Source organism: Plectropomus leopardus, chromosome 11 (assembly GCF_008729295.1).
Source record: "Plectropomus leopardus isolate mb chromosome 11, YSFRI_Pleo_2.0, whole genome shotgun sequence".
Taxonomy (NCBI): Eukaryota; Metazoa; Chordata; class Actinopteri; order Perciformes; family Serranidae; genus Plectropomus; species Plectropomus leopardus.
The window spans coordinates 30,393,133-30,406,525 of record NC_056473.1 but is presented as its reverse complement, the minus strand read 5'-3'; the positions used below and the strand labels follow the sequence as shown (position 1 = coordinate 30,406,525).

The 13,393-nt window shown below is 40.9% G+C and overlaps 2 protein-coding genes across 2 annotated transcripts in view; both read right to left on the bottom strand.

The window, feature by feature from the left end:
• The window catches only part of nrn1la (neuritin 1-like a), a 77,876-nt gene extending 71,083 nt beyond the window's left edge, over positions 1 to 6,793 (bottom strand). Inside the window, exons 1-2 of the mRNA XM_042495690.1 lie at positions 6,692 to 6,793; positions 5,296 to 5,686 (exon numbers count right to left, since the gene is read on the bottom strand). Of these exons, the coding sequence (XP_042351624.1) occupies positions 5,296 to 5,353 (58 nt within the window). The 5' untranslated portion in view covers positions 5,354 to 5,686; positions 6,692 to 6,793. The remainder of the gene's footprint in view (positions 1 to 5,295; positions 5,687 to 6,691) is intronic.
• A 2,460-nt stretch (positions 6,794 to 9,253) lies between these two features.
• The window catches only part of edc4 (enhancer of mRNA decapping 4), a 33,628-nt gene continuing 29,488 nt past the window's right edge, over positions 9,254 to 13,393 (bottom strand). The window contains exon 30 of the mRNA XM_042495835.1: positions 9,254 to 11,697. Coding sequence (XP_042351769.1) covers positions 11,514 to 11,697 — 184 coding nt within the window. The 3' untranslated portion in view covers positions 9,254 to 11,513. The remainder of the gene's footprint in view (positions 11,698 to 13,393) is intronic.

Sequence of the window (13,393 nt, the reverse complement as noted above, 5' to 3'; positions counted from 1 at the left end):
GTTTCACTTCATGTGTCTATGCTGCATTTTTAAAAAAAACACCTCTAAAAATCACTGCAGTCGACCCACTGAGGGGGAACTTAGAGAGAGAGGTTAGGACGTGTTTCCTGAGGAGAACAATTAAAAGCCAAATATATTCTCCCTCTCGCCCATGGAGTGCTTTTAATGTGATTATTTGGGCGCTGATGACGCACAGAGGAGACCTGCACCCAGGGGAAACCTCCCCGTGTCTCTGGCCCCGATACGTGCAGCTTTTTGAGGCGAGACAGCGGAGACAAACAGATCACTGATACTCAACTGGAGAGGAAGAAGACACAGAAAGGGGCTCCCTGTGTTCTCACAATAAATCAGAGAAAATCAATACTAGTTACCACTTTAAAATAAAGTTAACCCCTTCAGGTCCCCCATCTAATCCATTGGATGTTATTTTTCTAGGACATCTAGATCTATGATGGCTATTTTTATTTATTTATCTTTTATTGAACATTTCACTTGACTTTATTTGTAAAAAAGTTTCTGGGAACTTGCTGCATATGATGTTGAAAGTTTCGGTTTTGATTAAACATTTGCTAAAGGCCTTTATAAAAACTTTTGTGTTGGAGTTTGTTTTATTTCAGATTCTCAATGTTGATAGACAGATTTAATTTTTAATGCATATCGATTCCAAATATCGGTTATTGGTCTAATAAACTACTAATATTATCGATATCAGCCCTGAAAATCCATTATCGGTCGCCCCCTAATTAATACTATGACTCAAGTCTCTAAAGTAAAAATGTTGCTTGAGCCAGTAACCTAAAAAGCCGTGACAGTATGACCAAGATACGAAAGAGAAGAGATGATCAAGCTTTATTATTCACCTGAGCTTTTCCCTCAGTGAAAAAGGCCGATTGTTCTGCAGATATATATTTATGATGTAATCAGTATGTCATTTCTTTCTTTTTCTTCACTTCTAGAGACAGAACTTCTGATGCCGCTGACTGAGTAAAAGCGCCACACATGAAATATAAAATGCATGCGCCGGTAACTGTGCACATATTGAGCAGATTAAAATTTCTCCCTCCAATGCTTCCTGCTTTTTCCCTTTGAGAAACGTTTTAGATTATTTGCAACATTTGCCGAATGCTCTATAAATATTGTGAAATACCTCCCACTGGACTAAGAAAAAATTACAAAATACAAGTATGTTGGAGAGACTCTACGCGAGTGTAGTCTTGCATGACATATAGGAAAAGACGCTCAGAGCTGTAAAGATCCATAGTGATCAAAAGAAGCTATAAATACTGATCCTATTATTAATCTTAGCCAATTTATGTTTTAATAGTCATTTCAGTGTATTTGAAGCACTGACATTTTTCTGACACGTTTTTGATCTTCAGATGAGATATTTTAAGACTTTGTGTTTGATGATAGTCGGAGTCAAAGGTGACAGGAATCTGCTCGAAGACACGTCAATGTACACTCACAAACACACTAGCACACACGCAGTTTGATATGAAGAAAGCAAGAGTTGTGTGTAAAAATATCCTATATTAATGCATAACGAGCTCTTTCCTGTGTGTGAGTAACATGACGGAGGGACGGAGTGAGTGAATGAGATGAGAGCAGCAGAGGAGTGTCTCCTGGTCGGGTTCAGATGCTCGGCTGAACGGAGTCTCCAGAGACTCTGCTGAGCAAGAGGAGGGGGACAGATGTGATTCATTCATCATTTATCTCCATCGGAGGGACATTTTTTTTTCTTTCCCCTGACGGTGTCACACTCCCACAGGACCCCCATCCCATCTACCCCCTCATCCACATTGCTCTGACATATGTGGAGGCATACAGGATGATGATCAATGATGATGATGATGATGATGATTAGTTTGAACATTTACTGTAGTTTAGTTTTTAAAATGGATTAGATGCCATGTCAGATCACCAATTCAGATTTTTTGTTAATTTAAAGGGCCACTCTACTAAATGTACATCTCATGTTCAGCCTTACTCATCATGAAGCGTACTATGCAGCCTGGAAAAAACAGTTGTGTAACGTTTTCTGTGGCTCCGGAGGAAGCTTGCCAAAAAGCTTGACAAAGTAACCCTTGACAATGTCACAGTAGGTGGGTTTCCATCACAGATTTGAGCAAAACTTTAAACGATGTTTTCAAAATGTCAATAAAACACAATTGCGAGATGACTGCGTTTCCACTGGCTGACGTTATATGACTTAAAGCATGGCGATGGATGTTTAAAACATTAGCAGCTTTATTTCTGTTGCAGTCACCTCACTAACTGTCATTATTTCCAATCCACGGCGTAGGCGTGTTATCCGAGCGATAATGGAAAGGCAAGCTCCTTATATGTGGGAGCGGCCAGGTATGACAGATATCTGGGAGCTGACAGTCCACGATTTCACAGAGGAATTGTGGATTCAAAACTTCTGGATGATCCAGTCAACTTTTGAAGAGTTATGTGATGCAATAACAGCTCTTGTAGCGCCCTCTGCATCATGCTTGAGGAAGCCAGTTCCTACTGACACTCTTTGTTGTACATCATGTACCTATAAAAGCAAAAAAAGTTTTCCATTGCAGTTTGAGTTATGGCTTTTTTGAATCACCCGAATGCTACGTCATACGAGAGTTCAAACATTTTGGTATTAAATGTGAGTTTTTTCAAAGTTGACGTATCTCCATTAAGCGTATTTTATATTTGCTGTTTCAATTTGTGCAATTTGAGGGTTAATTTAAACCCGTCTAGTGATGCACCCGGGGTTACATCAGCTTCAACTCAGAGACTTTTGATTTTTAACAAAATGTTTTTAGTTACAAACTGTGGGCATGGTGTTTGAAAGATGTGGGCACTTACCAGACAAGGATGGTCTAATGAAATGTGCTTTCAAGTTGCATAATGGGAAATGTAGGATTTGACCCATTCGAGGGACATGAGGGGATCTTTCGATTTTTTAAGTGTGGTTGTATGAGGGGCCATATAAACATGCTGCATCTTTAACTGCCTGGAAAAGGTTGAGCACTAGGTGCTACTTTTCTGTCTACTTTGTGCCAACTTTCAATGCATGCGGAGGCAGGCTGCATCTAAGGTTGCTAAGCAACCATAACCAGCACCGTATCATAGCCCTTTTATCAAAAATCCTGGGTGCAGAGCTGATTATCTTCCAGGTGTTTCTAAAGTGTGTATTGGGTCTGAAATACGGTGCCTTGCAAAAGTATTCAACCCCTTGGCGTTTTTTCGACTTTCTTGAATTACAACCTGCGAAATTTTATATTGATTTTTTTGTAATGAATCTACAAGACAACTTTGCTGAAATTAAATGAAAAACATAAGCTGTTTTTAAAAATGTGGTAAAATAAAAAACTTGAAAGTGGTATGTGCATATGTGAAAGAGGTATGTGCTCCGGGAGTGTGACACCGTGGGGACTCAGAGGTAGAGCGGGTTGTCCTCTAATCTGAATGTTTGATCCCTTGCTCCTCCAGTCAACATGTTTACGTATCCTTGAGCAAGATACTGAACCCCAAATTGCTCCTGACGCTGCGCCATCGGGGTGTGAGTGCGTATGAATGGTTACTGAGTAGCAGGTGGCACCTTGTATGGGAGCCTCACCTGTTGTGAGAGACCCCACAGTCTGCAGCACCAGTAAGCAAAGGAAAACCAAGGAGCTCCTCAAACCAGTCAGAGACCAAGTTCTGCAGAAGTACAGATCAGGGATGGATTCTAAAAAAAATATCTGACTGAAACCATGAAAGTCCCACTGAGCACCAATAATCCATTATAACAAAGTGGGAAAAATATGGCAACACAACAAACCTGCTCAGAGAGGACCATCCATAAAACGTCACAGATCAGAGAGGACAGGCATTAATCAGAGACAACAGAGATACCAAAGATACCACTGAAGGAGCTGGACACGTCCACAGCAGGGACTGGACTATCTGTCCATAGGACCACTTTAAGCTGGACACTGGCCTGATCTGACAGTTGTTTTTTAAATATATCTCTTGTATGTCCCACAGCTTTTAGGAAGTGTGGTATAAAACTGCTGGACTGTCCCTTTAATGCAACACACTGCAATAAACATGTTACTGCATATATAGGGTTAACCTGCAGAGCGATAGGTGGGAATCCCAAAGGGAACTTTCACTATGGGTTTGACAAAACAGGTTGCCATTATCTGCCTATTCAAGGTAACTGAAACTACCATTGCTGCACTTTTACTCAAATATACAAGCTGGGCAAGAGTATTAACCCTTTGTGTTAATGTGGAGTGACATCACGTTTCTTCTGCTGCTTTAAGACGCCTTTCGGGAGTATGTAGACCTTTGAACCCTGGGGAAAATAGTTCAATTTCTTTCAAAAACATGAGAAAAAAAGACAATGAGCAACTTGGTAAGAATCATCCCCAAACTGCAAGAAATTAGATTTAAAAAATTATTTTCCAAGGGAAAATGTCAAGGGAAAAAAAGGAAAATGACATATTTAAAATTACAGAATTACTATATTTTTAAGCATTTCTTTCAAGTAATTTCTTTTTTATTTAAAAAAAAAAAAAAAAAAAAAGAAGATCCTTTTTCATCTTTTTTTCGAGTGTTTCCCAGTAATTTTCTTTTTTCTTGCAAATGTTTAGGTCATTTTTTCTGTCCTTGCTGATTGCCTTCTTCCTATGTTTTGGAAAACAGTCAAGCTAATTTTCTCAGGTTTCAGAGGGTTAATAAACATTTTACTGTATATATGCTGTTAACTTGCAAGTTGGTAGGTGGGAATCCCAAGAGAAACCTCTACTATGGGTTTGCCATAACATGTTCCCATCATCTGCCTGTTTAACATTAATGAATGTACCATTGCTGCACTATTAGCCTACTGTAATGCACAAGTTGAGCAAGGGTACATTATATCATATACCACTCTTACTCAGGAACACTCCCCCCTGCTGCATACACAGCCTTTAGGCTATTTTTGTTTTTTATGGTCTCTCCCTGACCGGATCGCTCCTGCAGCAGCGGCACATGTTCCGCTGGATGCTGGAGATAAATGTGGGAAGCTACGGGACGCTGTGACTTGCAGTGCACACGGATGCAGGACAGAGTCAAGTCTATAAGAAGGGTTATATAGTCTACAACAGATGAATATACACGCATAAATATCCCCTCAAAGTCCAGATCTGCATCTGTGCCATCCGGTTACGCACAATGACTGGCAGGCAGAACTACACCAAACAACCAAACCGCTGCAGTGGAAGTTATGCACTCTTGAGAAATACAAGTTTTTCACACAATTATGCTCATATTTTCAGTACTTACTCAGTAGCAGAGCAACAGGCAAGAAGAGGAGGCACGCAGAGTTTATCAGAGAAGCCATGCTGACCCGACAAGTCGTCCTCAGCGCGCACGATAACTTTCAGGCTCGCACCGAAATCCCCAAGTTGTTCTTCCAGAAACAAAATGCAGCCCACACTGTCCCGCTGCTCAGCGCTGGTCAAAGTGCTTCCCTCCTGTCTGTCCTCGGTGCAGCTCTGTACTCCAGCGCGAGCGCATCCACGGCGCGCTCATCCGCTCCGCTAAGGGGGAGGGCGCGTCCGTGCCGAGGAGGAGGAGGAGAAGGAGAAGGAGGAGGAGGAGGAGGAAGCTCTACAGCACCTCAGAGAGTCCCCGATGAGCTGCACAGGTCTAGGTTGTTCCGATCCTTTAGCGACTGCAAAAGAAACAACGTAAAAAGTCTCAATTAGGCTACAAATAAAGCGCTGCATTTCAAATCCTCACTGAGTAAAAATGCAGCGGTATTATTCTGATATCAAAGCTTAATTTTGCAGTTGACAGACCTTAGATCAGTGATACTCAGCTTAGGGCCCGCGGGCCACATCTGGCCCCAGTAGGGTGCGAGGTAAAATCTGAGAAACATCCTAAAATCCTACGAACGCCCTAAAATCCTAAAAATGTCCTAAAAATCTAAAATATGCTAAAATCCTATAAGTATCCTAACATCCTTGAAATGTAAAATAATGGAAACATCCAAAATTCATAACAATGTCCTAAAATCCTAAAAACATCCAAAAATCCTGAAAATGTACTAAAATCATAGAAATGTCTTAAAATCCTAAAAGTATCCTAGAAACATCCAAAAATCCTAACAATGTCGTTAAATCCCAGAAACGTCTTAAAATCAGCGAAATGTCCTAAAATAAGACAAACATCCTAAAATCCTACATCTTAGAAAGATGCACATGGCTGCTGCGACTGGCCCCTGGCCTCCTGTCATTTTGCAAAGGTGGCCCCCAAACAAAGTATCTCTGATACACACAAGTATCAGTATGTTCATGCATTCACACCTTATGCTGTGTTCACACAGCTGCAAGCGACACGTGACCAGCTTCGTTATCGCTGAGTCACCTTTAAGTCTTGCTCAGGTGATCGTTAACGTAGATTTGTCATCACAGGCGCGTGTTTGTCTGCTTCTCACCTCAAAGCATCTCCATGGAGTATCATCTAAAGTTTTTATTTCATCACAAAATATTTTTGTTTTTGATCAAGGTGTGAGCCCAATTTTAACATCACATTATCAGTCTAGCTGGAAACAAAACCGTAATTAAATAACACGCGCACACATGTACTAACGTGGTTGTCGCTTCGCCGCGTTATTGGAGAAAAAAGTTGAGGCCAGCTCAAACTTTGATTTGTAGCACGTCAGTTTGTCACTTACTTTGAAAGTGACCTGTTGGCTGTTGCTGTGTCGCTCGTAGGCTAGTGTCAGCTTTACACCCTGGAAAATAGCCTAATACACGTGTGACCTCCCTCACTGCTTTGAAGACTGTTTTGTTTTGAATCCACATCTTCGGCATTGTGGCCATCTTGGATTTTTGGAGAGTGGAGACATGCTGCCTTCACGTGCTCCTCGGAAATATCGTACCTACCAGCTGTGCAGTTGTGATTACAACATGCATGCATTCAAGTGCTCTGGTCAGAATAAAGCAACAAACATGGATGCTTAAAGTAAAAGGTCGTTTTTTCATTTACTGGACCTGTATTGTCAGTGTTTGTAACATTAATGTTAGTTAGCTAAGTTAAAGTTGTTATTAATGTTAGTATACTCGCTTGGCATGCTTTATAGTTAGCTAATAGATGCATATATTAAAATGTGCAACCACTTAAAGTAAATGACAGCTACTAGAAACAAAATATATATATTTTTTTGACAATCAATTGTTGACACTGTTTCCATGCTTTCCGCCATTTCTGCTGCCCTGAAATATCATGCGAACGTCACAACCTGGCAACTCGGGTATCATCGAAATTTCCAAATTTCCTACTCGTAGTTACACTTTGGAGGGCGTCGGGCATGCTCAAAACTCGTAATTATGATAAATACAATATTTTCGAGGAGCATGCAAAGGCAGCAATTACACTAATGCTAGCTGCTAACTTAGTTAGCATGGTGCATTTACAGCTATGATTAGCTGTGATGATACTAATGATAATACTAGTTTAAAAGCTAAAAAACATTCAAAAAATACTTACTAGATAAACTGACTCATTTAGAGGCTCTTTTTGTACAACCAAATGTCTTTTTTAGGCGACCAGAACATTAAAATTAACTTTAGTGAACTGAAAACAGTGAAACAGCAGCTCCACTCGGTAAATTTGGGGTACTTTAGCTGACCAGTGTAGTTGCTGTGGTAGTGACTTCATCGGAGGGCACCCACCTGTCGCTCACAGCAGTCATGTCATTATTTAACGCTCAACTTTAAGCCTTAATTAAAATGTCAGCTCCCTGAACAGTGAGGCCTTTCCCCCAGCAGGTATATTGACTTGTCAATAGCAGGAACAGCACAGGTGTTACTAATAATGCTGACGATGACTCTGTGCTAATCAAGTGCCCCAATGAGAGAGACAGTGATCCAGCATGCAGGACACAAAGATCCTTAAATCAAAGCAGGTCAGTCATCATTTATTTAATTATTAACACCTGTGTTGTTTCTTCTGAGACAGTTCGACGGGTCTGCTGTGAAAAGGCCTGTTGTCATGAATGCTGAAAGTAGCGATAGAGACCAAACCTGTTTTTTTTTATAATATACCAGGCTGTAAACATGTTTATTTCTGCTGTAAAGTTGGACATATTAACCCTTAGGGACTGGTACGCGCTTTTCATTCTTCATTTTTTGGATAATTTCGGGTGGGTTTATGCATATGGCATACATTTTGGAAAGATTGTGTATTTTTGTTTAATCTTGGAAATTCTAGCTCAGCTTCTACAATAAGTCTGAAATACACTGTGTAAAAAACAGTGTTACATACACTGTTTAGTCCAAGAAATGCACCATTTAAAACCTATTCAAAATGCAATTTTTGATCCCACAGCCAACATGCATCGTATTATTTCTGGGCTTTTGCCTTGGAATTTGTCATTTTTGTCATCTTCCACCTAATTATTATTACTGTTTTTTTTGTTACCATATTTGGCATATGGAGAAAATGCATGCTATCTCTATGGTATTTTTTTTATATATATAATACATTTTGTGTACAGAGTGATACAAGTGTTTGTAATATTAAAGCGGGCCCTAAGGAAGTAGTAAAGAAAAAATTACCTGAAAAAAAAGGTAATAAACAAATAAAGAAATATCCTGGAAAAGGGGGTTAAAATGATTCTGTAATATGATTTTAAGTATAGATATTTTCCCTTGCTTTTTAAAATACTTTTCTACATGAACTAATTTATTGCAATTTGTGGACTATTTCTTTCAACCAAGTTGCTCCTTGCCTTATTTCATATTTTTTGAAAGAAATCACACCAATTTTCTTAGGGTTCAAAGATTTAAATACTTTTAAAAGGTGTCTGAAAGCAGCACAAAAAGTGATGTCACTCCAGGTTTCAAAGGGTTAATCCTTAACAATCTGCAGCTTTATCTAAGCTTTTGTGTTTTTCATATAAAATCTTTACCCAAAAAGCTGTTAAGTAAATGTAGTGGCGCATGAACTCCACTGCTGCCCTCTGAATTGTAGTCCAGCAGAATATAAAGTGGCATTAAATGGAAATACTGAAGTACAAGTACCTCGTGATTATGCTGAGAGCAGTACTTATGGAAATGTATTTAGTTACTTTCCGCCACTGTGGGTCGCTGAAGTGCTCATGAGCAAGGCTCCCAGTCCCCATCTTCAGGGAATCACGCCGTTCTAACTCGAGGGAACAGATTGTTCGACGCTAAAGCAGCTCACCTCAACTTCAGGTCAGCGTGAATAACGACACAATAAAGTGAACAAGTCTTTTTTTTATTCCAAAAATGTTTAGGGTAAAATAAACTGTAAAACATACAACATAAGCATCCAAGCAGAGGGAGATGAACAGAATGGAAACCGAAAAATAACATACACACCAGCCTCAGTTGGTTCTCACACACGACTCCCACTCAGAGCAGAGCGGGAGTCAACATGTCCCACTCTAAACTCACAGGTGAAGTCAAAATAGTACCTCTCTCTCTGGTTCATGAGCATTCAAATATCGGTCTAAATCAGTTGTCTTGGTAGTCAAATGTTTGCAAACAAAAACACAGATTCTCCCCCACTGAACCTTGCTTCAGAGCATCTTAACAAAATAAATGAAAGTAAAAAGGAACCTCTATTGGATAATGCTCAAACAAGTTGTCTAAAGGCCCAAACGTCTCGGTAAAACATGTAGAATACAATAAGGCACTTGCTAGACAAATCCGACTTAACAGAATCTAAACACAGAGGTCAAATGAACAGAACTTTTATTTTACAATCAGCAAAAAAACAAAAACAGTGTGGTCACCCTGCACTGAAACAATGATGTGTGTAAATGGGCTGTACACAAACTATCATACACTTTGAACACACTTTAAAGATGAACATACGGGTGCAGGCTTCTCAATGTTTGGTAAAACAGAGCAGGAATGATTTCTGAATCCAAAACCTAGATAACAAGAAGGGGTGAACATCTGCAGTCCAACTAAGTGCTGCCTCCTAGAGCCTATGATAAGCCACTGCACATTAAGTTCACAAACATTATTTGGAATAGCCTGATAAAATAACATCATCAGTAACAATTATTTTTAGGAAGTGTTGTTTTTTTTTATTATGTATTATAACTAGTTTGACAACTCTTAAAGCAAGTATACAAGTCTTACAAATGCTAAATGTTTATATAAAAAAAGGGACAGACGGACAGAAGGAAAACACAGGGAGAAGTCAATTTACAGGACAGAGCTGTACACGTGGACGGCTGCCAAACTCGACATTTCAGATCTTAAAGGGGAATTCTTTTCCGCCTGGCGGACCCCCTCAAATATCTGTCACATTTCAAAAATGTTATTTCTCATCCTTTAATCTTATTGGTATCCTTCAGAGGCGCTCATTAGGATGATCTGTGAAAACAAGGCCAGATGGAAAACGTACGAAATATGCTGTTCTTCCTGAATACCAACGCAGGAGCAAACTCAATTAACTCAGTAAAACAATTCGGCATGTTGATCCTCTGCAAAGCGCCGACACTGATTTTGCCTGGTGAGGTTGTCGTCTCCAACCTATTAGGAAATAACTGAAAGGAAATATGCCACCAACAAGAAATGGCTTTGAATGATACATACTTTTGGTTGCCGGCATTAGCTCGGATTTTAAAAAAAAGAAAGAAAAAAAACCTGAACTGAGGGCAGCGTAATCCTGCAGCAACTCAAGTTGGCAAGGATGCTGGTTTGTTTTGGAAAAAGAAAAAAAAAAGGTGTCCAAGCCTGATGATTGTTCATAAGTCTAAGATACAAGGCGACATTTTGAGGCAAAACATGTCTTCTGTTAGCGTACTCAGCCCTGCACCACAGCTTGTTTAGTATCCCAACATATCTGACAGACAAAAAAAAACAACAAACAAAAAAAACAGCAATGTTCGGTCTTTTGGACCACTCGGCTGGACATTCTTTGAGTCTTATGCACATTTGGATGAAATGGCATCAAAGGAGTGTCAGGTACGATGTGTCTGGGAGCAGGGACGACCCCAAATTTCAGGCTCTCTGGCTGTTGTTTTTGAGACAGTCTTTTGTTTCATGATGGGGATAAAAGGATGAGAGACAACCAGACTGCCTCTTGGGGGGTAAAAGCAGCAGTAACGAAGGTCTGGAAGAATCTACAGTGAACTTAAGAGGAGTCCAGACCATTAATGTCTTGCATTGAAGGTACTTCCAGGAAAAAAAACAAACAAAACAAAAACAGCTTCTATGTCCTAACTTGACACTTCAATGGTGCAGGCAGAGCAGAGGGAGGAACAAATGGAGAGCTGGATTCATGTGCAGAGACAGGTGGGCAGGAGGGAACCTTCTTCTTGAACCACGCGATAGGTTTCATACTCAGTCACTCAGGACCTCTCGTCCTCGCTCACCACCCAACAGCACGTCCCGTCCTCAGCTCAGAGGAACCGTTCCGAGTCGGGTGAAGTTGTTGCTTTCTCTTTTTAAACATTCGTGGACTTGTGATCTGTAACTCTGAGGTTCTCCTGCACCATTCTTTAAACAAAAGGACTAGTGGCTGACGAGACCCTGCAGCATCATCATCAGGCGCCGCGCCCTCTTGCTGAGCGGGCTGTGGGGGTCCTGCTGCAGGAAGGTGAAGAGCTTCGGCCTGACCTGGGCGCACACAGAGGACATGTGGTCTCTCGTCAGCGGGTCCGAGTGGTCCAGGTTCATCACTGCGTCCTCCAGGTAGCTGATCAGGGACACAGAGGGACAGAAACATCAGATAATGAGGACAGAGGCACAAATAGAGAGGCTTAGAGGGGTTGGTTGACAGACCGTGCAGACGCTGTGTGCGTCACAGCTTCACCATCAGGTGGGGAAAGACCGTGCGTCAGGTGAGAGAGAAACTGTGCGCCACGGAGCTTCACTGTTAGCTGAGAGAGAGCCCGGTGTTCCTCCGTATGTTTGACAGCCATTGTGACACTTCATAGTTTGTTAAGTTGGAAAAAACTCACGACAGTTATCAGTCCAATAATCTGTGTCCAGTGTTCTAAATTAGTCTGTTAAATTTCATTGTGCACCTGAAATAATAAGCGTCCTTTTTTCACAGAAATGGCTCGAGTCAGTCAATAAACCCGTTAATAATTGTTGGGTAAAATGATCATTCCTGTCGCAGTGTGTGTGACAGGCGCAGCAGCAGGGTCACAAACACTGAAATGGCAGTCGTCCTCTACGAAAACATGGAAAAAAAGAATATCCCAATGCCTAAAATGAAAACCGAATACTATTAATGAATACGCAAACAGTCAAATATTTGGGTCCAGCGCTATTCTCTAATAACTACTGAATGTGTTTTTCAGAGTTAAGGTCCCATGGGGGAAAGCTGAGACGGAAAGAGTTCGCCTTTCTATTATCTACTGAAGGTTTTGGCAGGAAGGACATTGTTAAGCCAAAAACATAGGCATCGAGAAAAAACAGTATGACAAAAAATTGAACTTGTAAAGGCCATTGTCATGTTTGTCTATGAGGAGAAAATGACAAAATGAAACAAGATTCACTGTAATCTGAAGCATCTTTCATTCAGCTATAAAAGCATACGAAGTTAACTTGCATTTGTGTTTTGACCCTTTGAGCTGCTGCAGGGGACAGTGAGAGCGCCCGCCTCTATCTCAACTGTCTTTCACAGTTTGAATGTCAAGCGCCGTCCTTGTTCTCCTTCCTGGCTGCCGGCCCGCTGGGCGAGTGTGCACCTTGTTGTGTTTCACTCAAATATCGCAGCAGAAATTGAGTTATGCCACTGTCACCTGCGTCCTGTCCTCTCGCTCGGACCGCACCGCATTTAACTGCTCAGTTAATCGTTTCAGACCAACATCTGGTGGTTAGACTGTCCAGCGGTGCTCTATTTCTGTCCTGCTCCTCCACCCTGTGTCTTTACAGTTAAAATGACCATTCATCTCCTCGTCCGGAGCATTACCTGATCCCAGGCTAACATTAGCGCTGTTCCCACATCGCCAGCTGGCCTCTAGCCAGAGTTCCCCTCGACCCATCACGGGTCCATCAAATCCTCGAAACACTGCCAACACACTCTTTAAGGCATTTAATGTCACTGCAAAGAACACCACAGATACTCACTGGTTACTTTAAAGAAGTATTAGAGATGTATAAAGAGTAAGGCTAACTGTATTTGAGCCATGCAGGAAAAATCTGTGCTTTTATGAGTAAATGGGAGTCAATTAATATTGGGGGAAGACAAAAACTACAATTATACAGTGTATTTTTTTGAGGCTTTGCACAAGATGAAAGAGCCTTCCGTTTCTGTTTTCCTGACTGATGGTGTCTAAGAAGAATCTATGAAAGTTTCCCGAAGAGAAACAAAAGCAACGTTCGAATTGTTGGGACCAGAGAGGATCGTTAGCAGGATCGTTAGCTGGTTTTGAGGAACACAT